The sequence below is a fragment of the Euprymna scolopes genome, chromosome 21 (assembly GCF_053919585.1).
Source record: "Euprymna scolopes isolate OS-2025 chromosome 21, ASM5391958v1, whole genome shotgun sequence".
NCBI classification, from domain to species: Eukaryota; Metazoa; Mollusca; class Cephalopoda; order Sepiida; family Sepiolidae; genus Euprymna; species Euprymna scolopes.
The window spans coordinates 39888261-39912508 of NC_136502.1; the positions used below are offsets into that span (position 1 = coordinate 39888261).

The 24248-nt window shown below is 31.8% G+C and overlaps 1 protein-coding gene across 47 annotated transcripts in view; it reads right to left on the reverse strand.

Annotated features, from left to right (window-relative positions):
* The window catches only part of LOC145242141 (protein hu-li tai shao-like), a 271491-nt gene that overhangs the window by 100736 nt on the left and 146507 nt on the right, over nt 1-24248 (reverse strand). For all 47 annotated transcript variants that reach the window (XM_080105113.1, XM_080105104.1, XM_080105102.1 and 44 more), the window contains 2 exons: nt 2081-2323; nt 1421-1569 (listed from right to left, as the gene is read on the reverse strand). In XM_080105113.1, the coding sequence (XP_079961239.1) occupies nt 1421-1569; nt 2081-2323 (392 nt within the window). The remainder of the gene's footprint in view (nt 1-1420; nt 1570-2080; nt 2324-24248) is intronic.

Consider the following 24248-nt stretch of genomic DNA (forward strand, 5'->3'; position numbering starts at 1 on the left):
ATGTTTGCTGTGGGTGAAAATATTTAACCAAGAGAAGAAAGACGATTCAAGAAATGAGAACTATATATGCTTAGGAGGTTGACCACTCAAATTTGGAAAATTATGACTCACTTGAAATTTTCCAAAATTAATGTTTATAACAAATGGTGAACTTTACAGTCAATCAGCTTTTTTTTTTTTTTATATCTTTAGATTAACATCCGATAGTCTTGAGTGCTTTCTGGTTGGATCCAGGTGATAGCTATATATATATATTCTAGCAGAGACACAGCAGTTGTGTTTGTTCCTCAAAGAAAGATGGGCCCTAAGCTGATAGATTATGTTAAGTTGGAAGATGTTTGTCTTGATTTGCAGGTCTGTTGTTCAGTAAAAGGAAACGAGCATCCTTGTAACGACTTTCAAAATAAAACTTTGTTACTCGTTTTAAACTGGAATTGTGGTTAGGCTTAGCAAAGATAATTCTTTTGTTGCAGCATTGACTGAGAACGCACAAGTGACACTTCAGTTGGTGTCAGTATTAAGCACCAACTTCAGACGAAACACCAAGCAGAGAATCATGGTGAAATTACACAGATGGACATGGACAACTACAATAAGTCAATTAAACTTTTTTTAGTAGAGAATTATGTAAAACAAGTGAAGCATGCATGGTCCCCCGTGAGTGCACAGTGAATGAGGCATAAAAAAAATGACTAAGTTCAGCATTCGCCCCCCTCCCCCACACACCCATTTAGCTCCAAAAGTCCCCAGGGGATGTCAAATTCTGGTGAAAATGAACAAACGGTGCAGTTTTAGGCCTTAACATATGTAAATTTGAGTTCTGCACCATGCAAAAAAAAAAAAAAAAAAAAAAAAGAAGACTGTCCATCATTTGCCCACCCCCACCCCAATTAAGCCCCAAAAGTCCCCAAAGTCTTAACATATTTAAATTTAAGTTCAGCACCATGCAAAACTGCTAAATAGACATGCAAAGAAAATTTTGGACAAATATGGAAAAATAGTCCAAAAATGGAGTGTTTTTATTAGCCCTAAAAGAGCTCCTGGGGCACACCCAAGAGTTGTCGCAAAGTATAGAAAAACAAAATTATATAGAAATCAGTTCGTTACAATTTTTCATAATTTTTTTTAAATAGCACAAGAGTGTCAATTTAAGCATTTTAACCCGAAAGGCACGCCTAGGGAGACAACAGGAATTTTCCTGGAAAATTCGTTCTGTTACTTTTTTACTCATCATGTTTAATGTTTGTGCAAAATTTCAAAAATTCAAAGGCGTAGTTATTGAGAAAAGATCGGACAGACGAACGGACAAGGGTAAATTTACAGGTCCACCCTCCTTTTATCGGGGGCCCAAAAAGATGTTTTATTTAATATCAGAGATTTCATTATCTAATTCAATAAATGAACATCAAAATCTACTTACGGTAATATGATTGAAAATTCCATGCGACCAACCATAGAGGTCTACCAAACGATAACAGGCTGCTAGCTTACAACGGAGTACTTTCTCTTGTCTTGAGTAACCCAAAGATTCCATGCCCCTGATGTCAAGAATTGGAATGACCGGAGATGCTGAAAAATGGGAGGAGGAGGAGAAAACCAAAAACATTATTAAAGAAAAGAAAAAAAAAGATGTCAAGAGTTAGCATTTGCATTCTTTTCAGAAAATTAAGTAAACAAATATGTGAAAAAATCTAATATTAGGTTTAATGACAAGTACAAATTAAAATAAAGATGCTTAAAAGAAAACGATTAACATTTATGAAGGATTCTATAATGGACATGTAACGTGGATGTTAAGGACAGGCTTGAAAGTGACGGCAAGTTCAATTTACAGGGGAAGGCCATGGAAAACATGGGAAGTGATAAAATGTACTTGAGAAAAAAAAAAGGGGATAAATCAGGACCTGTCCAAAGATGGTTTAATTTAGCAATCAATTTCTTAAAGCTGTCCAAGATATTCCAGCATTTATAAAAAAAAAAAAAAAAAAAGAGAGAAATTAAACCAATGATGATGATGATGATGTCATCGTATAAAACATGCAAAAAAAAAAAAAAAAAAAAAAGGGGAGGGGAAACTGACCTTTTATCCCATTATTGCGCAGACTGGATTGTGGCAGTAGAAGTTCTGTGATTTGTTGTAGTGCCAAACTCGCAGGGTGATTGCCAGTCTTCATGTGCTCGTGGATGATTTGTTCCAACTCCTCTCGAAAAGCTTCACTGTTAAGCACAATGGAAACGCGCTTACGGTCCTCCATCTGCTTAACATCCTCCTTTACAACAGCAGGTCGCTGCATTTGACGAATATATTCGGGATCATCAGGATCTACAAGAACAAAAAAATAAATAAATAAATAAAGATAAATAATTTGCCAACAATCAAACAAGTTTTAAAAATCTGAAAAGTATTGCATGGTTCGCTCAGCATAAGATCAAGTCACTGATGGTGAAATCGAATTATAAGGAAAAATTGTTTCAAAATGGGTTTCATCTATCATCTCAAAGTGTAATTAAAAAATATAGAAATTACTCCATGTGCCTAGTGCCATGTAGAATTTCCATGAACAAAGTTTCTTTCCAAAAATTCCCCATCTGTGAAATATGCTACAAGACTGCTTTCCAGTGGGGTACAACAGGGAACAGAGTTGTTCTCAAATTTAATATCAACGAATACTCATCATAAAATACCTTCATGGGTAATCAAATTTTATTCAATCCAGTCATTTTCAATCCTCTCATAATACTCTTCATCATTCAATTGACAATCCATCTATCTCATTTTGGCTTTAATAAGTAGTAACTGATAAAAAATGAGACAGTGGAGCTATTAGCTCCACTGTTTCTTTTTTTAATAAATAAAACCTCACAACTCTTTAAACAAAATGAGTATCGTTGAACAAAAAAAAATATTCATAAAATAAAAGCATTAATAAAAAGCAAATTAATTTTCATTTCATTACTTTAGTAACAACAGATGGAAGTAACAATGTTATCTTATGTGTTAATTAGTGATTATATTATTCAGTTTTAAATATAAGTATTTAGGCTTTCAAATGAGACACTTCAACTGACAAAATATTCTATACAGGCTGATAACTTATGTAACTTGAAATCTTGAATATAAATAAAGCAACACATTTACATTTGATTATTTCTTTTATTTTTTTTATCTCAAGAAGTGAGCAAAATTTATCACAGGAAAAGTTGATTAAAAATTAAATCTTTTTTCAACATGTGCTTTAATAATGCACACACACAATTTTACATAGTTCCTATATATTCTTATGAGAATCAATTTCCAAATGAAAATGAAGCTCACTATTTAATATTTAAACCTTCCAAGAGTCATTTCAAAATTTGCAATAGCTATGAATAAATAAAATGACACAGTTATATCACATTGTCATTTAATGTCAATTTAGAGCGAAGAAAATTTACACATACATATGTAAAAATTCAAAGCTTACTTAAACAAATAAAAAACGCGCAATATCAACGCGAAATTTATGCAAAGAAGGTTTTAGAAATGTTAAGAAAATACCAGGAACGCTAATGGCAAAATAGACATGATACAAGCCAAACTCGATTTGCAGAAAATTCAAAACTCGAATGTCAAGAAAAAAACTTGAACGCATATCAAAGAAGCTTACTGAACGAGCTGTCATTATATATAAACATAATTACAAGATAACTTTGTATGTATCTGTGTGTACGTGGACGGTTCCTTGCAACTATGACATTAATAATTATTACACACTGAATTATTTTTATAGTTTTACTATTAATTAAATATTTATTGAAATCAAGAATATTTTGTGACGGGAATGATTTTTTTTTAATTTTGGAAGCAGGTTTTAAAATTCTTAGCAAATCCTCATGTATTGAAAGACTAAAAGTTTTGAAAACTACATCCACTCAAGAGAGATTAAAAACATTGCTATTGCAAAATTATAGCTTTTGAATAATTTCATTCAATTGGTAATTTAATGACCAAACATTGCTGCAATAATTGAACTTTTAAAATTCCATTAAAATGAATAATTTTGTAAAAAAAAAAAACCCCAAAAAAAACAGCGTAGTAAAAATACAAGTTAGGTTTGTGGTAACCCATCTAGAAGAAAGAAACTGACCAACCATTTAAAGACAAACACATAAAAAGTTCAGCCAAGTCCTTCCGGATGGTTACCCACAATAAACAGATGATTATGCAGGAATCTTATCACACCATTGTTGCATTAGGTGGAAGGTTTTATGACAGAGCAATGCTGTTTTGGAGCAGCATCTGCTCCAGTTGTCTGGTAGGATACTAGAAAAGGATCCCGAAATATGTCTGTTACATCAATACTGGTTAGTTTCCTGCAACTAACAGTGTATTTTTACAGCAATGGCCTATAATGAATGAGTCAGTAATCATTTAAAGACAACAAATCATGATTTTATTTATATATATATATATATATATATATATATATATATATATAAAAATATAAATCCACTTCTTAATATTGTTCAAATATGATTCAAAACCCAGCAGAATCAAAACTAGATTTATAAAGAGTTCAATATGTTTCCAGATGAAGTTTTATGACAATAATAAATGTCTAATCTAAACAGAGAGGAGAGAGAGGAGAGGGAGAGAGAGAGAGGAGAGGGAGAGAGAGAGAGGAGAGGGAGAGAGAGAGAGGAGAGAGAGGAGAGAGAGAGAGAGAGAGAGAGGAGAGAGAGTGTACCCAAGTGTATGTTTAAATTGCTGCTGGAAAGAAAATCCATTATAATACTAAATGTCAGTTAATCAATGTTTTCTTTTTCTTGATAGAGTTTGTCTTATACATTTTAATAACACAAGTTACATGCTAAAATATACCATGGAATTGAATTAGAGTTGAATGGGAGAAGAAAAGATTGTTTTAATTGTTCTAATTAGTCATAAATTACAATTAACTAAACAAGTCATCAATCTCTAAACTATGTATTTCTTTCACTATGTTGATTCAATAACTTAATCTTTCTTAATGTCTTTTTAAACGGCTATTAAAAAAAAGCACGACTTTCTTTCCATCTAATTTACATAGCGTATTCATACGCACCATAAACATATATGAAAAAAAATGACATAGTAAAGTAATAAGTCACTTTACTTCTACATTATCAGGATTAATATACAATTACAATATATATATTTTTGCTCCATCATCCGCCATGCTTTGAATAGATCCGTTACATCAACCATTTGAAAAGGGGAATTCTCCCCCCCCCCCGAAATATAATGGATATTGTCACAGACATAGCAAGTAAGACATTTGTACTTAATACAACTGAATAAATATATGTATATATAGACATATATGTATGTACTTATTGATTTGTAAATCGCAACTTGTTTTCGTCTTCTCTCATCAACACCAACTATCATATATATATATATATATATATATCGCAAAAGCCTGAGGAGTCCTAGAGTGGATGAAACGCTGAATATTCAGTGTAGCTTAATCGCCATATATATTTTATAAATTACTAACTAGCTCTACCTACGTATTGAGCACTTTTGAAGTAAATACTTAAAGTTTATGCATAAATCTATATTTTCGTATATTAATTTTATGTGAGTAAATTAAGTGTATATATATATATATATATATATATATATATATATGGATTAATATACAATTAAAGAGATTTCTAATTTTTACTGATGCAAGAAGAATATCTTTTTAAGTAGATACATTATGAATTTTTTTAAACAAAATAAAACTACAACAAATAATGGTAATGATTGTGCTAACATGGGTAATAGCGTTTAATAAAATGAAACTCTTGTTGAAGATGATTAGTAATACTTATATGCATCAGTGAGTGACATACGCATTTGTCAAGTAACTAAAAAGAAAGAAAAAAAACAAACTATTTTTTTCCTGAATCCATTTGATAATGGCATGCACACACACAACTATTTTAAGCATAGCATTAAGCAATTATACAATAAAAACCTATCACTTGTGAGAAAAATGAAACGGACTTCATACAGGGCAAACAGAGGTTTTATTCTTACTCTATAGTATTTACTTCTGAATGGTGTCTCTAATTTCTTGGAATTACATTCAAGGTGACCGTTTTATAAATAACATGAAATTGTTTCACTTCTAAAGGACAGGGAATATCATCTCCAATCACTTAATATCAAAAGTTTTAAAAAGAAAGACTAAATCTAAATATTTCTCTTATCAGTAAAAAAAAGGTCTCATTGCGGATAATTAAAGTCACACTAGATAAGGTTTACATTTAAAATACTAGCTAAATACTTATCCTGCAGAATGTTAGGATAATTTTTTTAATTAATAGTTTAGTAATAATTATTATCTAATTTTATTATACTGAATGCAAGTTGATCAGTGTTTGTTTAATTAGGTTTGTTCCCCCAATATATATTTTATCTGATTGGCTTTGTTGGCTAGCTACAGCTTTGCAAAGTTTGCTATGTAAAATACTTGAAATTTTTTATTAAAAGTGAAACATTTCATTTATAATTTTGTTATAAAAAAAGAAGTGTTGCATTTATTCAAATCGATAACATTTTGATAATTTCAATACAATTTTATTTATCTTAAAAGTGATCATAAAGGTAAACAAGGAAAAAATGATTTGCATAATCGATGGTGTTGGTACAATGTGTGTGTTTTTTAACTTAAAAATAGATTGCAACTTGTTGAAAATCATGTCAATTCACCTAAAATCAAAAGCAGGAAATTAACAGTTGTACTCAAATACTAAATATATGCTTAAACTATTTGTTATATTACAATCAAAATAATCATAGAATTAAAAAAATAATAACTTAAATGTCTTTTTGAAAAACTAATATGCAAATGGATATTGCAACTAACATTATATATACATTACATCAACTTAATATTCGCATAGAACAGTTTTCTAATATACTGATCATGTAATGCAATCAGAATCCAAAAGTTGACCAATTTGCATATTGCTTTGCAAAAGAGTATCTAATTAATTAGCTATTTGTTTTTATCGGTCAATTTAATTCTGGATATTATGATTCTTGGTTTCCTCGATTTTCCCCAAACAATGGCAGTATAGGGGTTCCATTAGTTGTTTATAATTTTTTTTTTAAAACATACAATTAAACAAACACCACATGAACATTTATTAGACCTAAGATTAAACATATTCATGCAAATTAAAAATTACCACCTCTGTTGTAAATAGCAATGTTACTAGTATATTGACATCATATATATTAAAAATAAAATAAAAAAAGGCTGTAAATTAAACATCATAACATTCGAGAACAATTCAAAAACAGTTAAAATGCGTGTCAATTTTGTTTTAAATGATAACAGGTAGGGTCACTGACAGACAAAATGTTTCTCCTGAAAACATTGATATTCAAAATCCACATGTACCCCTCTTTCCTCCACACACATGTAATTTTCTTTTTTAAATAAAACTCAGAAATTAATCCTAGGATTATCTGTAAGAAGAGCCCAAAGCTTTTCTAACTCCCTCGATACGTTTGAGTTGTTAAGTCCAGACAAATATTTAAATTAATAATCTACTTGTGTAAAATTAACTTTTTATACAAAACATTAATTAAAAATCGATTCCTATTTTCAAATTATATTGCTGCAATATATATATATATATATATATATATATATATATATATATATATATATATATATATATATATATATATATATAAGTGAACGTGTGTGTGTGTGTGTGTGTGTACATTTCCCTATGCAATAACTCTGTCAATTTTCAGTCTACAGACTCGAAATTTGATATACAGGGTACTGAGATTTGGGAAAATCTTTGTAATCCATTTTCGGCCAGAAATTTGGCTGTTAAGGTCAAAATTCAACGATTTAACCGTTGAGAACTCTACCAAACTCCTCCAACAATGTTGGGTCTAAACACTTGAAATTTTAGATATAGGTTCCTTGGATATGGATCTAACTTAATAACTTGATTTGAGCCCAAAACAATAAATGTTAAGGGGTCATAATAGGGGACAAAGTTAAAAACATTGGCCGCTTTTTTTTTTTCTGCACAACATCTCCAAACGCCCGGGCAACACCGGGCTGAAATGCTAGTATATATATCTATAATATAAAGTTGAATGTCTGTGTGTGTGTGTGTCTGGTCACGAATAGGCTCCTATATGATTGACTATTTTAAAAACTGATTACATATAATGATAGAAGATGTATCGAGACACAGGAATGGGTATGTCTGATCTGGCAGAACGGTGGTTCATTAAAGTTATGGGGTCTGCGTTCATGCCTGGTCCAAAAAGTATAGAAATAAAAAATTTAAAAATTTAAAAAAAAAAAAAACGTTTACAAGTGTTTTTGATATAGATGTACATAATAATACTTTGATAAGTATGTTTTAACTTAAATAGGGATGGTATAATAAAATTGTAGGGTCTGCGTTCGCGCCTGGCCTCCATGAAATGGAAATAGGCACAAATTTTAATAAAGACTTTTCATATCTATCTGCATAAATATACTTTGATAATTATGTTTCAGTTTGAAGAAATATGGTATAATAAAATTATGGAGTGTTCGTTTGCACCTGACCTCCATAGAATGGAAATATGTCACAAAGTTTAATAAGGTTTTTAATATAGATCCACAAAATATTGTGATAAGTGTTTCAGTGTAAACAGGTGTGGTATAATAAATTATATCTATTTTATTTTTACTTTCACCAAATTCTGCTTTGGTTTTGATACCCCCAAATTCACAACCCTTCCTTTTCATAACCTATCATCACACTTTCATAAATCAGAGTCCATTTTCTGTAGGCTGTTTTTGAACCCAGTCAACGACGGTTACTTTTGCTAGTATGTATGTGTGTATATATATATGTATATATATATGTATGTATAAGGAATTAAAAAATATACCAGCGGTGGTTGACGTTATGTTTAAAGAAAAAATTAGAAAAAACCGAATGAAATCATTAAAAAATCAACGTTTCGTCCCTGTCTCAAAGGACATCTTCAGGATAATTGAGATAAAAATGTGATAAAAGAAAAAGTCATAGATCGTGCGAAAAAAGACAGTTTTTTAAAATCCAACCCATGTTGGGAAAGGATGAAATATGTGGCACACAAACACTAGCAGAAGTATCCGTTCCATCTACATTAGGTTTCTCAATGCTTATCTTTTCTACACATCAAAAAAAAAAAAAAAAAAAAAAAAAAAAAAACAATTTTTTTTTTTTTAAATTATTCGGACTACTATTCTCCTTGTAACTTTATTTTTTTCGGCTGATATAAATTCTGATCTTTGCCATGTTCAGCTTGTAAAATTCAATACAGAATCTATAGAGAATTTCGAACTGAACCCTTCCTTTAATCTATGGAAATAGATCGTTCTTGTCCCATCAGCCATTACCGGGTAGAAATGATGATTATTATGTTATTCTAAGTTATTATCACCTACAGTGAGAGCTGAACCATCACTTAGAACTGCTTGTTAATGAACGCCTTTATCAGTTGCACCACAATTCTTTGTGAAAAAATCTAGTATAAATTTGGCTAAAGTGTATTTATGCCAATAACGTAAAAATCTTACATTCTGATAGCAATGAAGTCGCTGAAGGCGTTTTTGATATCGCTTAGGTTTTTGAAGCATTTCTCATGCAAAAAGTTGTCGAGATGCTTGAAAAAGTGGTAGTTGGTAGGTGAGAAGTGTATGGCAAATGAGGCAGAGTTTCATAACCCAATTCGTTCAGCTTCTGCAGGGTCAGTTTAGCAACGTGCGGCCATTGTCATGGAGGAGAATTGGGTCTTTTCTGTTGACGAATGTTGGGTATTGTTGTCAAAGTTGCTGATGCATTTCATCTATTTGTTGACAGTACGTCACTGTCGTAGTGGTTTCACCTGCATTCAAAAATCTGCAATCGATGAGACCAGTCGCAAACCAACAAGCAGTCAGCATGACCTTTTGGTGCAACTCTGGCTTCGGGACGTGTTGTGGAGCTCTGTTGGCATCTAACCACTGAGCTGAGCATTGCCAGTTATCGTAAAGAACCCACTTTTCATTGCAAGTCACAACCCGGTGGATAAACGGGTTGTTCTTGTGTAAAAGAAGGTAAGATGACACTTCATAACAGCGTTTCTTTTGGTATCATTCAATTCATAAGTCACCCATTTATCAAATTTTTTTGTTTTTCCAATCTCTCTCAAGTTGTTGGAAATTGTCATATATGTTACGTCTAATTCAGAAGCAAGTTCTCGAACAGTTGGGTGTGGACAGGCTTCAACTAAGGCTTCTCAGCTGATCATTGTCAACATCCAATGGACGATCACTATGCTCATCATCTTCAAGACCTTCGTCACTGCCACAAAATTTCTTAAACCACAATTGTGTGGTCTTGTTGTGTCCTCAGTAGTGGTTCCTGGGCCAAACACTTTGTGGATATCAAGAGCTGTTTCAACAGCTTTTCAGCCTAGCTTGAATTGAAATAAGAAAATTGTGCGAATTTGCTTTTATTTCATCATGTATTCAATGTTCTGAAAAGAAGATATTGTTTTAAAACGATTGTAATTTAAATAATTAGATAGAGCAAAAAGCACTCTTTAAAATGATACATAAAGTAAAGATATTATAACGAAAATTTATTTGAAAATACATCATTTGAAATCAAAATTAAAAATCCTGCAAGAACCTTCTTGTCAACCTAATAGCAGGGAGACCCGACACTGTCCAGGATTGAATGAGGATCAATAAATGTTCCACCCTCCCATTCTTTCATTGTTATTAAAATCAGTGAATCGCCCATTTTTTTTTTTTTTTTTTTTTTTTTAATCAAATCAATTTATTGCATGCTCTAGTTGGGAATCCCTCCCTCGCAGTGTACTCAGGGGAAACTTCACATGCCTCCCCGCAGTGACTTAATTCACAATATCTCGTAGTCTACATTGCACTGTAGAGAACCTACTGTTGATTTTATAAAATTATCTGTAAATAATGGTCTTATAAAGTTTAAAATGCAAAAGTCAAGTATCATGGTTCAATTGTGATCTAAAGAAAAACATTTATTTTGAACGTGCCCCTGCCTTATTTAAGAACCAACTGTTAAATTTATGAAATTATTTTTACATTATCACTTGAATTAATGTTAAACGTGCAAAAGTCAAGTATTATAATTCAATTGTGCTCTAAAAAAAGACAATATTTTTAAAAGCATTCTTGTTTGTTAAAAGAATCTACAGTTGATTTTATAAACTGAGCCTTTCTGCTTGTGTGGTGATAAAACTTTTCAAATGTACTTTTGATGTCAGGTTGTATAAAAGTTAACTTTGATTAAAATCGGACTTCTTTTTTTTAATCAGAATTTTTTGATTTTCCATACTTATCAGACGCATTCCAATATAAAACCTACGTAAAAACCCTGTCAAACACATCAAGTACATTCATGTGAAATTAAAAAAATAAAATTAGCTCAACCGTTTTGGAGTCCATAGAGAATAAACTTGCACATACAAAGTTCCTTTCATATAATACTATATATAAGTAAAATTGTCTGACTACTCTGTCAATTTTCAGTCTACAGACTCGAGATTATACATAAGGGGTATTAAGGGGTATTGAGATTTGGGAAAAAAAATTTTAATCGGTTTTTGGGCACAAATTTGGCTGTCAAGGGACCATTGAAAACTCTACCAAACTCCTCCGCCAATTTTGGGTCTAAACATTTGAAATTTTAGACTTGGACATGGATCAACCTTTTTAATTGGATTTGAGCTCAAAACAATAAATGTGACGGGGTCAAAGTTAAAAATATTTGACCTCTGTGGTCTCTCCTAAATTAGCCAATTTTTGGTCTAAACATTTGAAATTTTACATGCAATGCAATCAGACATAGAGCAAGCTTTTTAATCAGTTTTTGGCCGAAAATTTGGTTGTCAAGGGGTCAAAGTTCAAAAGATTTGACCATTGCGGTCTCTGGCAAACTATTCAGCCAATTTTGGGTCTAAACATTTGAAATTTTACATAAAGGGGATTCAAACATGCAGCAAACTTTTTAATCAGTTTTGGGGCAAAAATTCGGCTGCCAAGAGGTCAAAGTTGAAACAGTTTATTTTGCAGACTCTACCAAACTCCTCTGCCAATTTTGGGTCTAAACACTTGAAATTTTAGATGTAGGTTACCTGGACAGGAGTCAAACTTTTTAATATATGTATACATATGCACATAAAGTTATGAACAGTACGTAGGGCCCGAGCAAAGCCAGGCTGAACTGCTAGTATATATATAAAAGCAATTATAATAAAATGGTAATAAGCTTGTGTTGGTAATGTGTGCAAAGCTGATGAACACAATGCTCACCATTTCACATTTACCGTATAAAACAAAGATGACAAAAGAGACAGTACATTCGAGTATTGATTTATTTTATGAGAATTTCTTCTTTTCCCAGTACTCCAAATTCAACTTTGATCTTTCACGAAATGTAGCAACAAACGCTGTATCATATATACTTGTAAAAGTCAAATCTTTCAGATCTTTTTTAGGTTACATCCATACGTTTGATCTAATACATGGGTACGACGTTTGAGGTATTGAAATTCACCTCTCACCATCACCACGACGTAAAAATAATTGCAGTAATACTGACATTTATACACAGTAAAGCAAGGGTCAGCAACTACTGACCTGCAGAAGGATTTTGATTTGGCCAATGTGCAAATGTCAGTATTTGAAACAGAAAACAATTTTCGTTGATCAATGAAGATTTTCTTTAATGCATGTTAAATTTAAGCAGAGTTCATGTTTGTTTCCTTAAGACTTTTCCCTATATTTTTTAAGCCCACCAAGTACATGTTGAAATATTCCTCAATTTAGAAGTTTGAGTAATGTTTGAAAGAATTTCCACTTTAACAAGTGACCAATCTCTTACTAAATTTCTCTCACCCTTGTTCACTCTATTAAGAAAGTAAAGGAAGTAAGAATGAAAACGGAAATATCACCAAGTATAGTAATATTATTTAGCTCAGTCGGAGAGAGAGAGAGAGAGACTAATTTTCATTTTAACTTTTTTTTTTTTATCCGTTTATTTTATTTTTTTTTTTTTACCCCCAAACAAGGCACAGTGCTACTAAGTCATAAAGGGCTACTATTTGGGGCCAGATTTGGAGGAATACTATGTAGGGAGTTGGATAGCAAGATATCTGTTCAGATTACACTTTAACTTTTGCATGTCAATATAGTCAGGCAGGGAATTCCAAAGTCTTTTCACACACCCCATTCAAACAATATAACCAGAGCTCAATGGGTTACACACACACACACACACACACACACACACACACACACACACACACACACACAAATTAATGTCACATGCTAACATGTAAAACAGCCGTTAAACCGAATGTAATGATGAGTACAAATATTAGTTCAATATCTCAATGATTTATTCTATCAAAAATATTGATCCACATTTCATTGTACGAGTTTATATCCATTGCAGATTAATTTTTGTCCGCCTCCTCTGCTTTATTTCATATTTGCAATTCTTTTCCAGATTTGGGGAAAACGAAGATAAAGCTGATATTAAAAATTATCAGTGGCGAGAAATGTCCGACAATGCTGATCAAAAAGTTGCCCGATGTTCAAATTTTGATTCTTGGTGTAAATATACTTGCTACATTTGCTGCAATGAAGATTTGTGACATGATGAAACAGTTGAGTGCATATGAATTTTATTCAAAGTCAAAGCATTGCACTGTAGAGACATAAAATTAAAGTAATATGAATTTTATTCAAAGTCAAAGTTAGCATTGTAGCGACATAAAATTAAAGGGCTTGATTGCATGTGTAAGAAGAATATTTATTTACTAAAAGTATTAGAGAAACCAGATCTAATATCTATTATTGGTTCCAGAACAAAATTTGATTGGGTAGAAAATCTATCTAATACATACGCACACGTTAAATGCCATTCAATAGGTTTCAAAATAACCGTTTTTCTGGCATTTTCAGAAAAAGTAAATTCTGTTGTATGACATAGTATAGACTGGAAGGAAGCCAATATTTTTGTCTTTTAATTGGATTGTAAGATTTGCAACAATATAAAAAAATCAATCAACACAATTCACAAGTTTTCTTAACTTATTTTTATGTTTTGTTGGTACTGAAAGATCAGATGCTACACTTTTATCTCGGCTAAAACATTTAGCTGCATTTTATATCACAAACAAAATACAGATTTTATTTCTCCTCACATGTCTTTGGTACATTCAAAAATTATTACGTAATCTGACCCGCAGAAGAAAGGTTGTCTATCCTTGCACTATAGTTTTGTTGCTTGATTAAAAAGGAGGTTGAATATAAAGTATTGATTTGAATATTTATATCAAGACATCGATAAATATTGTAGAGCTGTAGACAGAAAAATGGTTGTTGGCTGGTTGTTTTTGTTTTATGGCGTATCAACCCATTTCAGGTTATTTAATGCCGAACCCGGTTATTTTGAAAAAAAATTTTTTTAATAGAATTTTTTTTTTTTTTCAAGTTAGTTTCTAGTTGGGACCCTAACAGGTACTGAGTCAGAGTGGACCTGGGAGCAATGGCAATTAAAGGGTGGCTCCACACTCCCCAAAGCCTGCAAGCTGGGGTCTCACCATCATATATAGTTTAAGGTCATATCCAGGACCTAGAAAAAATGGAAAGAGATATTCCCACCACATAAAGAAAAAAAATCAAGGAAAACAGATAAAGCACAAAAAGGAATGAGTTCAAAAGACTAAAGAATTCACTGATAGTATACCGATATGATAAGTATGCACAACAATCTCTACACTTTTAACCCCATAAGAATCAAATTAAAAACTTGTAAAATACAAATAATTAAGTATGAGTTTATCTATATTACCAAGAAAGAATGAACAATTTATTTTTATAATTTGCTAATGTGATACACAAGAAAATCCATTTTGGGGTGGATGGGGGGGGGGTAAATGAATGAAATATTTTAGAGAGGTGGTGAAGGAGTAAATCCTAGGGTAATATCAATCCCAAGGGGATCATATGAAACTGCCTCTCTCTCTCTCTGTACTCTCCAACAAGTTTTTGATATGTAAATGAATGCATAATCTATATTAATTTGATCAAAAAAAAAAATAATAATAAATTTTTAGAGAGAAGAAAAAATAGCGTTTAATTTTTTTTAAACATTTCTTTTTATTGATTATAACAAAGAGATCCTACAAGGAAATAATAAATATAAATGAAATAAAAAGTCAATGAATAATTAAAAAAAAAAAAAAAAAAAAAAAAAATCATACTTCAAACTATTTTCATCAACCAATTAAAATTTTTCTTAAAGATAATTTATGCAAATATATTTTCTCAGCAGAAGTAAAAAGCAAGAATTTTTCTTAATCAGTACAAATGAACTTGTTTGACAAACAAAGTACTTAAAATCTTCTAACCCTGATATCAGCATTCATGTTTTTGTTTTAAAAATAGGGGAGGGGGGTGATATCTATTTAATAAAAAAAATAAACAAATTATTAAATGATGTAAAAATTAAAAGAGGGAGCAAGGTTCTTATAAAAACTGAGCAATGTGATGGCAATTCTGGCCATTGTTTGGTTAAGCGGCATTTTGAGTAGAAATATTTCGACAATGATTGAATAGTTTGATGATTCATAGGCTAAGTCAGATCCACACGCAGACAGCCATTATTTGGATGGTTCCGTTAGACTATGCATATTTGTAAGAATGGCAGAAGAGAAGCAACTACTTTCGTTTCACCCAGACAGATCAATGATACAACACTGGTAGCAGCAGCAACAGAAAGTTCTGCTTTTGCAGCATAACCATGGCAACCGGCTACACAAAAGTAAAACTGCTTATTAGTTTGTGTGCGTGTGTATTGTTCATATAAAAATAGATTAGAACAACCAGGCTGTGCTTATTCAATAATACGCAAGATTATTTAAGTAGTCTGCACTTTTGAATTACAAAACAATATTAGATTATTTGCATATACTTAATTAAAACAGACAGGTAAGTCTACCCCCCCCCACACACACACTTGCATTGACGTTAGTCTTCTACTTAAATTAAAAAAAAAACACAAAAATATATTAATTATTTCTGTTATGAAGAGATTATTTATATTAAGTTTGGATCAATGGTACTTTAATCAACATTCTTTAAATAAAATAAATGAAAACTTGACTGAATAAACTAAAAATGTTTCAGAGAAATGGATTTACTTCATACTAGTGGAAGTACCGAACGTTGTCTGGGTGGCGCAATCCACAAAATTTGTGTAGCATTCTTTAGAAGAAAGGCTGTGCATAGAATTTTATGAGCAATGGAGTGCTGTGCTCTGACATATACCAATACGAATGGTTCTAAAAGAGCTGTGAGAACTGCAATGTATACATAGAACGTACAGATTTCCATAATTTGATTTTTTAATAAGAGTTCCAATTTACTTGCCTCCTGAGGGGGGCAGACTTAGATGTAAAAGTCGGCTTTTAATATGGGGAAAACTCGGCTTCCCAAAAAGGACACTCTGGATTGGGACAAAAATAAAAATTGCATCACTCACTGACTGAGGGCAAACAAATTAAGTGTAATATCAAAACAGATTCTACACTTTGCTCCTAACCAAAACGTCAAATGAGTCAGTTAATTAACAAAGCTTGGGGAGAAGAGAACTCAGTTTGTGGGGAGGAAAAAAGCCAGAAACAAAAATAAGAACAAAGCAAAAAAGGAGTGAAAAAAAAAAGTATACATATGTTATGGTAACTGCTGGTTGGGTATTATTAGACTAGGATAATATTATGGAGAGATAGAGAGTGATACATTGTAAATTATTAGGGCCTTCCATAACTAAAAACATTTCCCTAAATAAAAGTGTTTATAGGAAAATATTTTCCATTAAAATGACATAATCCTTAAATCATTAATGATGTTTGTCCAATCATTACTGAACTGGTCCTGGATATGACCTTAAACTATATCTAATGGTGAGGCCCCAGCTTGCGGACTTTGGGGAGTGTGGAGCCACCCTTTAATTGCCATTGTTTCCAGGTCCACTCTGACCCAGAGTGGTAGTACCTGCTAGTGTCCTACCTATGGGTTTAAATAGAAACTGACTTGGAAAAAAAAACAAAAAAAAAACATATTCTATTAAAAATTTTTTCTTCCGAATCACTGTATTTGGCATTAAATAACCTGAAAAGGGTTGATATGCCGTAAAACAAAAACAACCAAAACAATAATTACTGAACATGGTGCAACAAGTGAAAATGAAGGATGAATAAAACAAGAAATGATGAGAGAATGGGAATAGTTGAATAGAACGTGCATAATCTGAAAGAGTTCAATCCCTGTTCTAAATACATTTCCTTTTTGTCATCAATCATAACCCAAAATATATTTCATTAAACAAAATTTCTCATAAGAAACTGATGATGTAAATAGTTTAAATACAATATAAAAATACCAGCATTTTTTTCAGTCTTTGATTTGTAAAAGTTTTCTGTTATTTTTGCAAAAGCAATAAATATTCTCATATTTAATATTAAATGCAATTTTCAATTCATGTTTTAAATTTAAAATATCTTTATATATTTACAGAATTCGGCATTAATTTTTTTTTTTTTTTTTAAATTCATAAATTTTTTTTATAGAAACTAATTTAGAACCAGAAAAAAAAAACGAACAACAAAAAGAAAAAAATATTTTTTTTATTACATCTGAAAGTTATCTATCAGTGAATTTATTTTGAATTGTTTGTTTTATGATATGTCAACTGAAGTTATATACTGCAGAAACATAATTATTGCAAATAAGGGCTATGGAGTCAGAACACAAAACCTTTGACTCCTATATTTGTAGCACTTGTGACTCAGACTCTTCATATAATTAAGTAATTATGGCCTAAAGATTTCATAAAGCTTATGCGTACACTCCTAATGGCCATGCTGCGTGTCGTCAAGCAGGAGAATTGATACAAGACATTCTCCTCCCACCTCCACTATTCAATTAGCGCAAACACGTTAGTGGGCAGTTGAAAACCTTGGCAACTGCCATCAAAGAGAACCGGCAAAATCGGCCCATAATCTTCATCAATGGAATAGGGACGGTCTTATCTAAATAGGATGAACGTGTGTGTGAGCAGCTTTCAGAGATGCTGCACAGATGAAGCCGATTCAACTCGGCCAGGTTGAATGCCGCGCACAGAACAAGAATAAACTTTTAAGCTTAGTCGATATATTTATTATTATAACTGATTTATATCAGATTAAAATAAAATACATTCATATAAAATGTTAATTCAACCGGTATTGGAGTTCGTTTAGTCTTATCAATTCCAGTGATACCTTAATTGCTTCTGACTCACACTCTGGACATTGTCATTGATGATTTGAGGATTGTTATGCTAATGGAGAATTTTTTCCTACAAGCAATTTTTTGTTGTTGGAAATTTTTTTTATTTCATCGCAAGTTTCTCTTTTATGAATAACAGGTTTATACCGTTTCTTCCAATACAAGTTTAGTATGTAAACAATCATAATATATTTCATTCTCACATTAACTGCATAGCCGATCCCATAAAACCACATGAGTATTCATTATTACCCCCATCAGCTCCCCGTCACCAACCAGCATTCATTCACAACAATTATAAGCAAAATGGCAAAAAATTATTTAAAAAAAAAAAAAAAAAAATTGTATGGAAGGAAAGGCTAAGACATTAAAGCGCAGAATTCTCATATTGATATGAAGATTAAAAAAAAAAAAAAAATGGTCATTTCAGCTGTGTACAACCAAACACATTCTGAAGAGAAAAAAAAAAAGAAGATAAACATGCAGCTCAAAATATCAATGGTGTCAGTAGAAGGTGCTGATAGGTAAGTTGGAAGCGGTGAAGATGTAAAGATGGTTGTCATGGCATTCCCCAGACACAAAAGATTCCAAGCAATAAAAAAGATTACTCATTCTCTTCAGTATGAATTCTCAGTAGTCGAAGTTACTCTTCACGTGAGAACAAAAGCTGTTTCCAAGCAAGTCGTGTTCTGCTGGAAATCACAAGAGATTCCACAACAGAAAAGACTCTTAGCAATACATAATACAAGGAGATCTGGAGTATTAATAATGGCTATTAATACCATCCCTGCCTTAAGGCTGATATTTCACATTGGTACCAGTAATGTACATGTAAATGTGTCAAAAAAGGCCTAATTTAAAAACGACTTTCTACTAGAACAACTGATGCTATACAATCTTCCAACTTCCATTTTTGTCGTACAAAGTTTACCACATTCTTCATACAATAGTCAAACGATCCTTTTAAAAAGCAATGATGTTTTTGAAACATCAATGTTTTTTCAATAAATCACTTTTTTTTTTTAATAGAAATTACATGCATTTTCTCTCCAAAATCTATAATAAAAATATAGTTTTTTGAAGGGAGAATGCAGACTTTTTACTTCAAATAAAATAGTTAAAAAACATCAATATTTTTTTAAATAACTTTCTGCGAAATATAAACTTTATTTCAGTTTAGTTTCCCTTTTTTTTTAAAATTTAACATCAACTATTAAGATTGCGGGTGGAGCAGGTTCAATGATTTAATCTGTGCAACTTGCAATAAAACTGGTTGTCACAACGTTGGAATATCTATAAGATGTATTTTAATCTTAAAATTAATTCTTAATTTAAGAAAAATGGTAATTCTAGGGTTAGCCGTTATTTTATAAACTACAAGCAAAGATACCTACGTCTTGCACAGGACTTTGCTGTAAACTTGGGTACCCGCTTCTGGATGTTGTAAGAGCAACTACTGCTTAAAGGTGTTTAAAAATATTTGTAACTACCTGCTGAAGTGACTGAAATCCAACTATGAACTATGAAGATTGGTTAAGGGGATGAAGTGGAAAAGGGTGATCTGATTTAAATTCAGAAAAGTTGGTCCGCGCCATGGTGGCCAATCCCAACTTGATGTGCACCATCCCTAGGTGAGAGAGTTTATAAAGAGTTGCACCAAATATGACTTTAACCTTGAAAAATGGTGTGCACCATCCCCAGGTCAGAGATCATCATCATGCCAAATTTGGTCACAATCGGTCCAGTAGTGTGCGCAGTAGGAGAGTTGTACACACAGACACATACATACAAGCACTACTACTTATATATATATATATATATATATATATATATATATATATATATTCCATGTTTTTTTTTTTAATACAACAATAAGCAAAGAAAATGTTGATTATTTAAAAGTAAATGTTCAGGTTTTATTAAAAAAAAAAAAAAAGTTTGATATTCATCATAAACACATTGACAAAAGGTAGAAATGTTGTAAAGATCAGGGGTTATCAATAAAATGGTCAAAGGTTACATTGACCAAAATGTTGTGAAAATAATCAAGATGATAATAGAATAATCCAAATGTTATTAGGTAATGCTTGGGAATCAAAAATTCTGATACATGGAACGTTCTAGTTTCCCATGATTATCATTAAAGACTTCAATTAGATTAATCATGCAAAATTTGTACAATCTCTGTTGACTATTTTCATCCTTTCAGAAATGCAATCTTAAAAATAAAATATCAGTTAGGATTTCCTGATCATATTTAATACAAGTAAACTTACAATAAAAATCACTAATTAACCAAGAAAAGATCAAGAGTGATAACAAAGGCTTCTTATAGCATTTCATAAAGACAACATACTAAAGTTTTCACAAATTACTGTACATCCTGTTGATATCCAAGTAAATTAAATAACTATGATTAATATGTATTTAACAAATGTAATTCTTTATGTGCAAGATGCATTATAGAGAATTGCAATATAGGAATAGAAATCTTTTTATAATTCCATACATGGTTTTAAATATAATACTAATTCTACATAATTACAGAGACACAAGGAGGAGGAGGAGGAGGTGGTGGTGGTGGTGGTGTTGTTGTTATAATAATAATAATAATAATAATAATAAAAAAAAAAAAAAAAAAAAGCTTATCGCAAAGTGTATTATTTTTAAGGAGGAGAAGATGAAACCTAGGTCCAACTGATCGGAAACTATGATTGAAAGTGGAGTTTTATTTAGTCACTGTTTTGGCTCGAAACAATCTCATAGAAAGTCATGATTTGGGATTTTTGCACACTGAAAAAATTTGACTCGTATCAATCAGCTAATGAGAAAGAGATGAGTCTACTTTTTAATTTTTTTATTATTATCATCAAGAAAAAAATAAGGCACAGAAGAAGGCTATAAATATAGTCGTTTAAAATAATTAATTTTATAGTATACTGTACAATCAGTGTATGGAAAGTTAATAAATAAGTTTTGCTCTGATAAATACAAACACTCAACAACTTGTGTATGAATTTAATGAATAAAAACTATAATACTAAAAGTCTTGTTTGTTACTGTTCACACTTTTCATCTATAAATGTCTAATGATACTGGCAATGGTGTTGTAGGCATAAACTATTAAATGTAGATTTAAAATTCTGTTAGAAAAAAACAGAAAAAATACAATGAGCATAGAGAAGTTAGGAATATGGAGAAAAGAATGTGTGAAAAAGAGGATAAAAATATTGAGAGTATATATGTAGACACCTATAGTCACTACTAGTTTCTGAAGGAACATATTAGGTTCTTTAAAAAATATTGGAGAATATTGAAAAATGTAATGTAAATGAAACCTTCATTATCTATAATACTAACATTTCAGCCCGGCGTTGCCCAGGTGTTTGGATGTGTCTGTTGAGCAAAAAAAGAAGAAAAAAAGGGGGGGGGGTAGTAGGAAGGTGGGCCTGAACCTGTACAGTGAAGGAGGAAAAGAACGGGGAAAAAACCTGACGTCTTTACTGTTACGACCACTGCCAAACCGGAAGTGACTTATGTTTAAATTAAGGCTAGACAATCGCCGCCTCCCTAGAAAAGTGCCTAGTTGAAGGCGAAGATATTGTTTTTAGCCAATTTTTTTATATTTGTCGTCTGAAAGGTCGAACTTCAAAATGATACTGATTATGGTAAAATCTGTCGAAAGTTTTAGGCAGACATGCAAATATACATACATACATACATTTATATATTGGTAACTAAAAATTTTCAATCCAAACCGATTAAAAAGCTTGCCCTATACCCTTTATGTAAAATTTCAAATGTTTAGACCAGAAATTGTCTGAGTAATTTGGTAGAGACAGCCGAGATCAATTTTTTTAAACTTTGACCTTTTAATATTGTTTTGGGCTCAAATCAAGTTATTAAGTTAGATCCATGTCCAAGGAATCTATATCTAAAATTTCAAGTGTTTAAACCCAAAATTGATGGAGGAGTTTGGTAGAGTTCTCAAAGGTCAAATCGTTGAACTTTGACCCCTTAATAGCCAAATTTCTGTCCGAAAACCGATCAAAGATTTTCCCAAATCTCAGTACCCTGTATATCAAATTTCGAGTCTGTAGACTTAAAATTGACAGAGTTATTGCGTCGGGAAATACAGACACACAGACACGTTCACTTTTATAGATATATAGATAAATCTCACCTGTCTGTTTAAATTATGTATGTATGTATGTATGCCTAAAACTTTTGACAGAGGTGACGGATTTTCACGAGATCAGTATCTTTTTGAAGCTCGACCCTTCGGACGACAAATATCGAAAAATTGGCTAAAAACATTAATTCCTTCACCCTCAACTGGGCATTTTTCTACAGAGAGGGGTCGCTTTCTTCGCTGATTTTTTCGAAATTCGTCCCCTCTTTTTGATTGATTAGACTTAATTTAAACCTTCGTCACTTCTGGTTTGGTGATGGTCGCAACAGCAAAGATGTCACTTTTTTTTTCATGTTCTTTTCCTCTTTTGCGATATGGGTTCGAGCCTGCCTGCCTACTATCACTTTATTTTTTTTTTTTTTGCTCAACACACACCTCCCAACACCCATACAACGCTGGGCACCCAGGCTAGTAATAAGATATAGAATTCATACTCCAAATGAATATTTATTGGGAAGTACATTTTTATCAAAATACTTTTTTTAGTGCAAGATACGAAAGAATACAAAATAGAAAAATATAATCAAAACTGTTTTCATTTTTATTCAGAAATTTATGTGCGTCGCCCTTTCAAAATCATGTAAGAAAAATTTGGGAGTCAGAGTCAGGAATGTTTACAGAAGTCAAATTTGAAAAGCAGATTTCTTTTCAACCAACAACCCATTTTTGAAGTGGTGAGTCGGTTGGTTGGTTAGTTGGTTGTTTTTGTTTTACGGCATATCAACCTTTTTCAGATTATTTAATGCTGAATCTAGTTATTTTGAGGAACGATTTTTAATGGAGTATATTTTTTTTTAAAGTCAGATTCTATTTAACCCATAGTTGGGACCCTAACAGGTACTACCACTCCGGGTCAGAGTGGATCTAGAAGCAATGGCAATTATAGGGTGGCTCCACACTCCCCAAGGCCCGCAAGGTGGGGCCTCACCATCGGATATAGTTTTAGGTCATATCCAGGACCAGGTGAGTCGGAGTTGGCAATGGCTCGCGATGAGAGTGACAAGAGGAGAACAGTTTTGTTAAGGTGTCACAAATTTTACAAAATTAGGTGATGACAGATCAACTCCCAACGCTACCACTTTGGCTCCCCAACTTATAAGGTTGGGAGGGGTTATGGGGACAATCGGTCAAGAAATAGCCATTTTTTTTTCTTTAAAAGTCATTAAAAAAAAAAAAAAAAAAATGCAGAGTTCTAGTTTTATTTTTTTACCTACTTCTTAACATTTACTCAAACTTTTCTGTGTGTAGATTTCATCATAGAATCTTCCACTCTATAGTAAAAAGCGCATTTGTATATTTTTACATAAATTAATATATCTCCATCCGAGACAACCCCATTTAGAGTGGTGAGGGGAAGTGAAAACGTAAATAGCAAGTTAGATAACACCCACTGTCTGAAATAAATTAGGAAAAAAAAAAATCTCTATAAAAATGAAAAGTTCATGATAAGGGTGTTGCTTTTTTTTCCTTTAGGTTATAAGAAAGACGATTTAAATTACTGATGTAATTCTATGATTCAATATGATTATTAGTGTGAACACTGGCAGAACATATTTTTTTGTCATTTTTGACAGATGATGTAGACTAGTAATTTAACAAATTAATCATCACATTTATCATGCGAATATAGACACAAAAATTAAAACCGTTTATGAAATATGAAG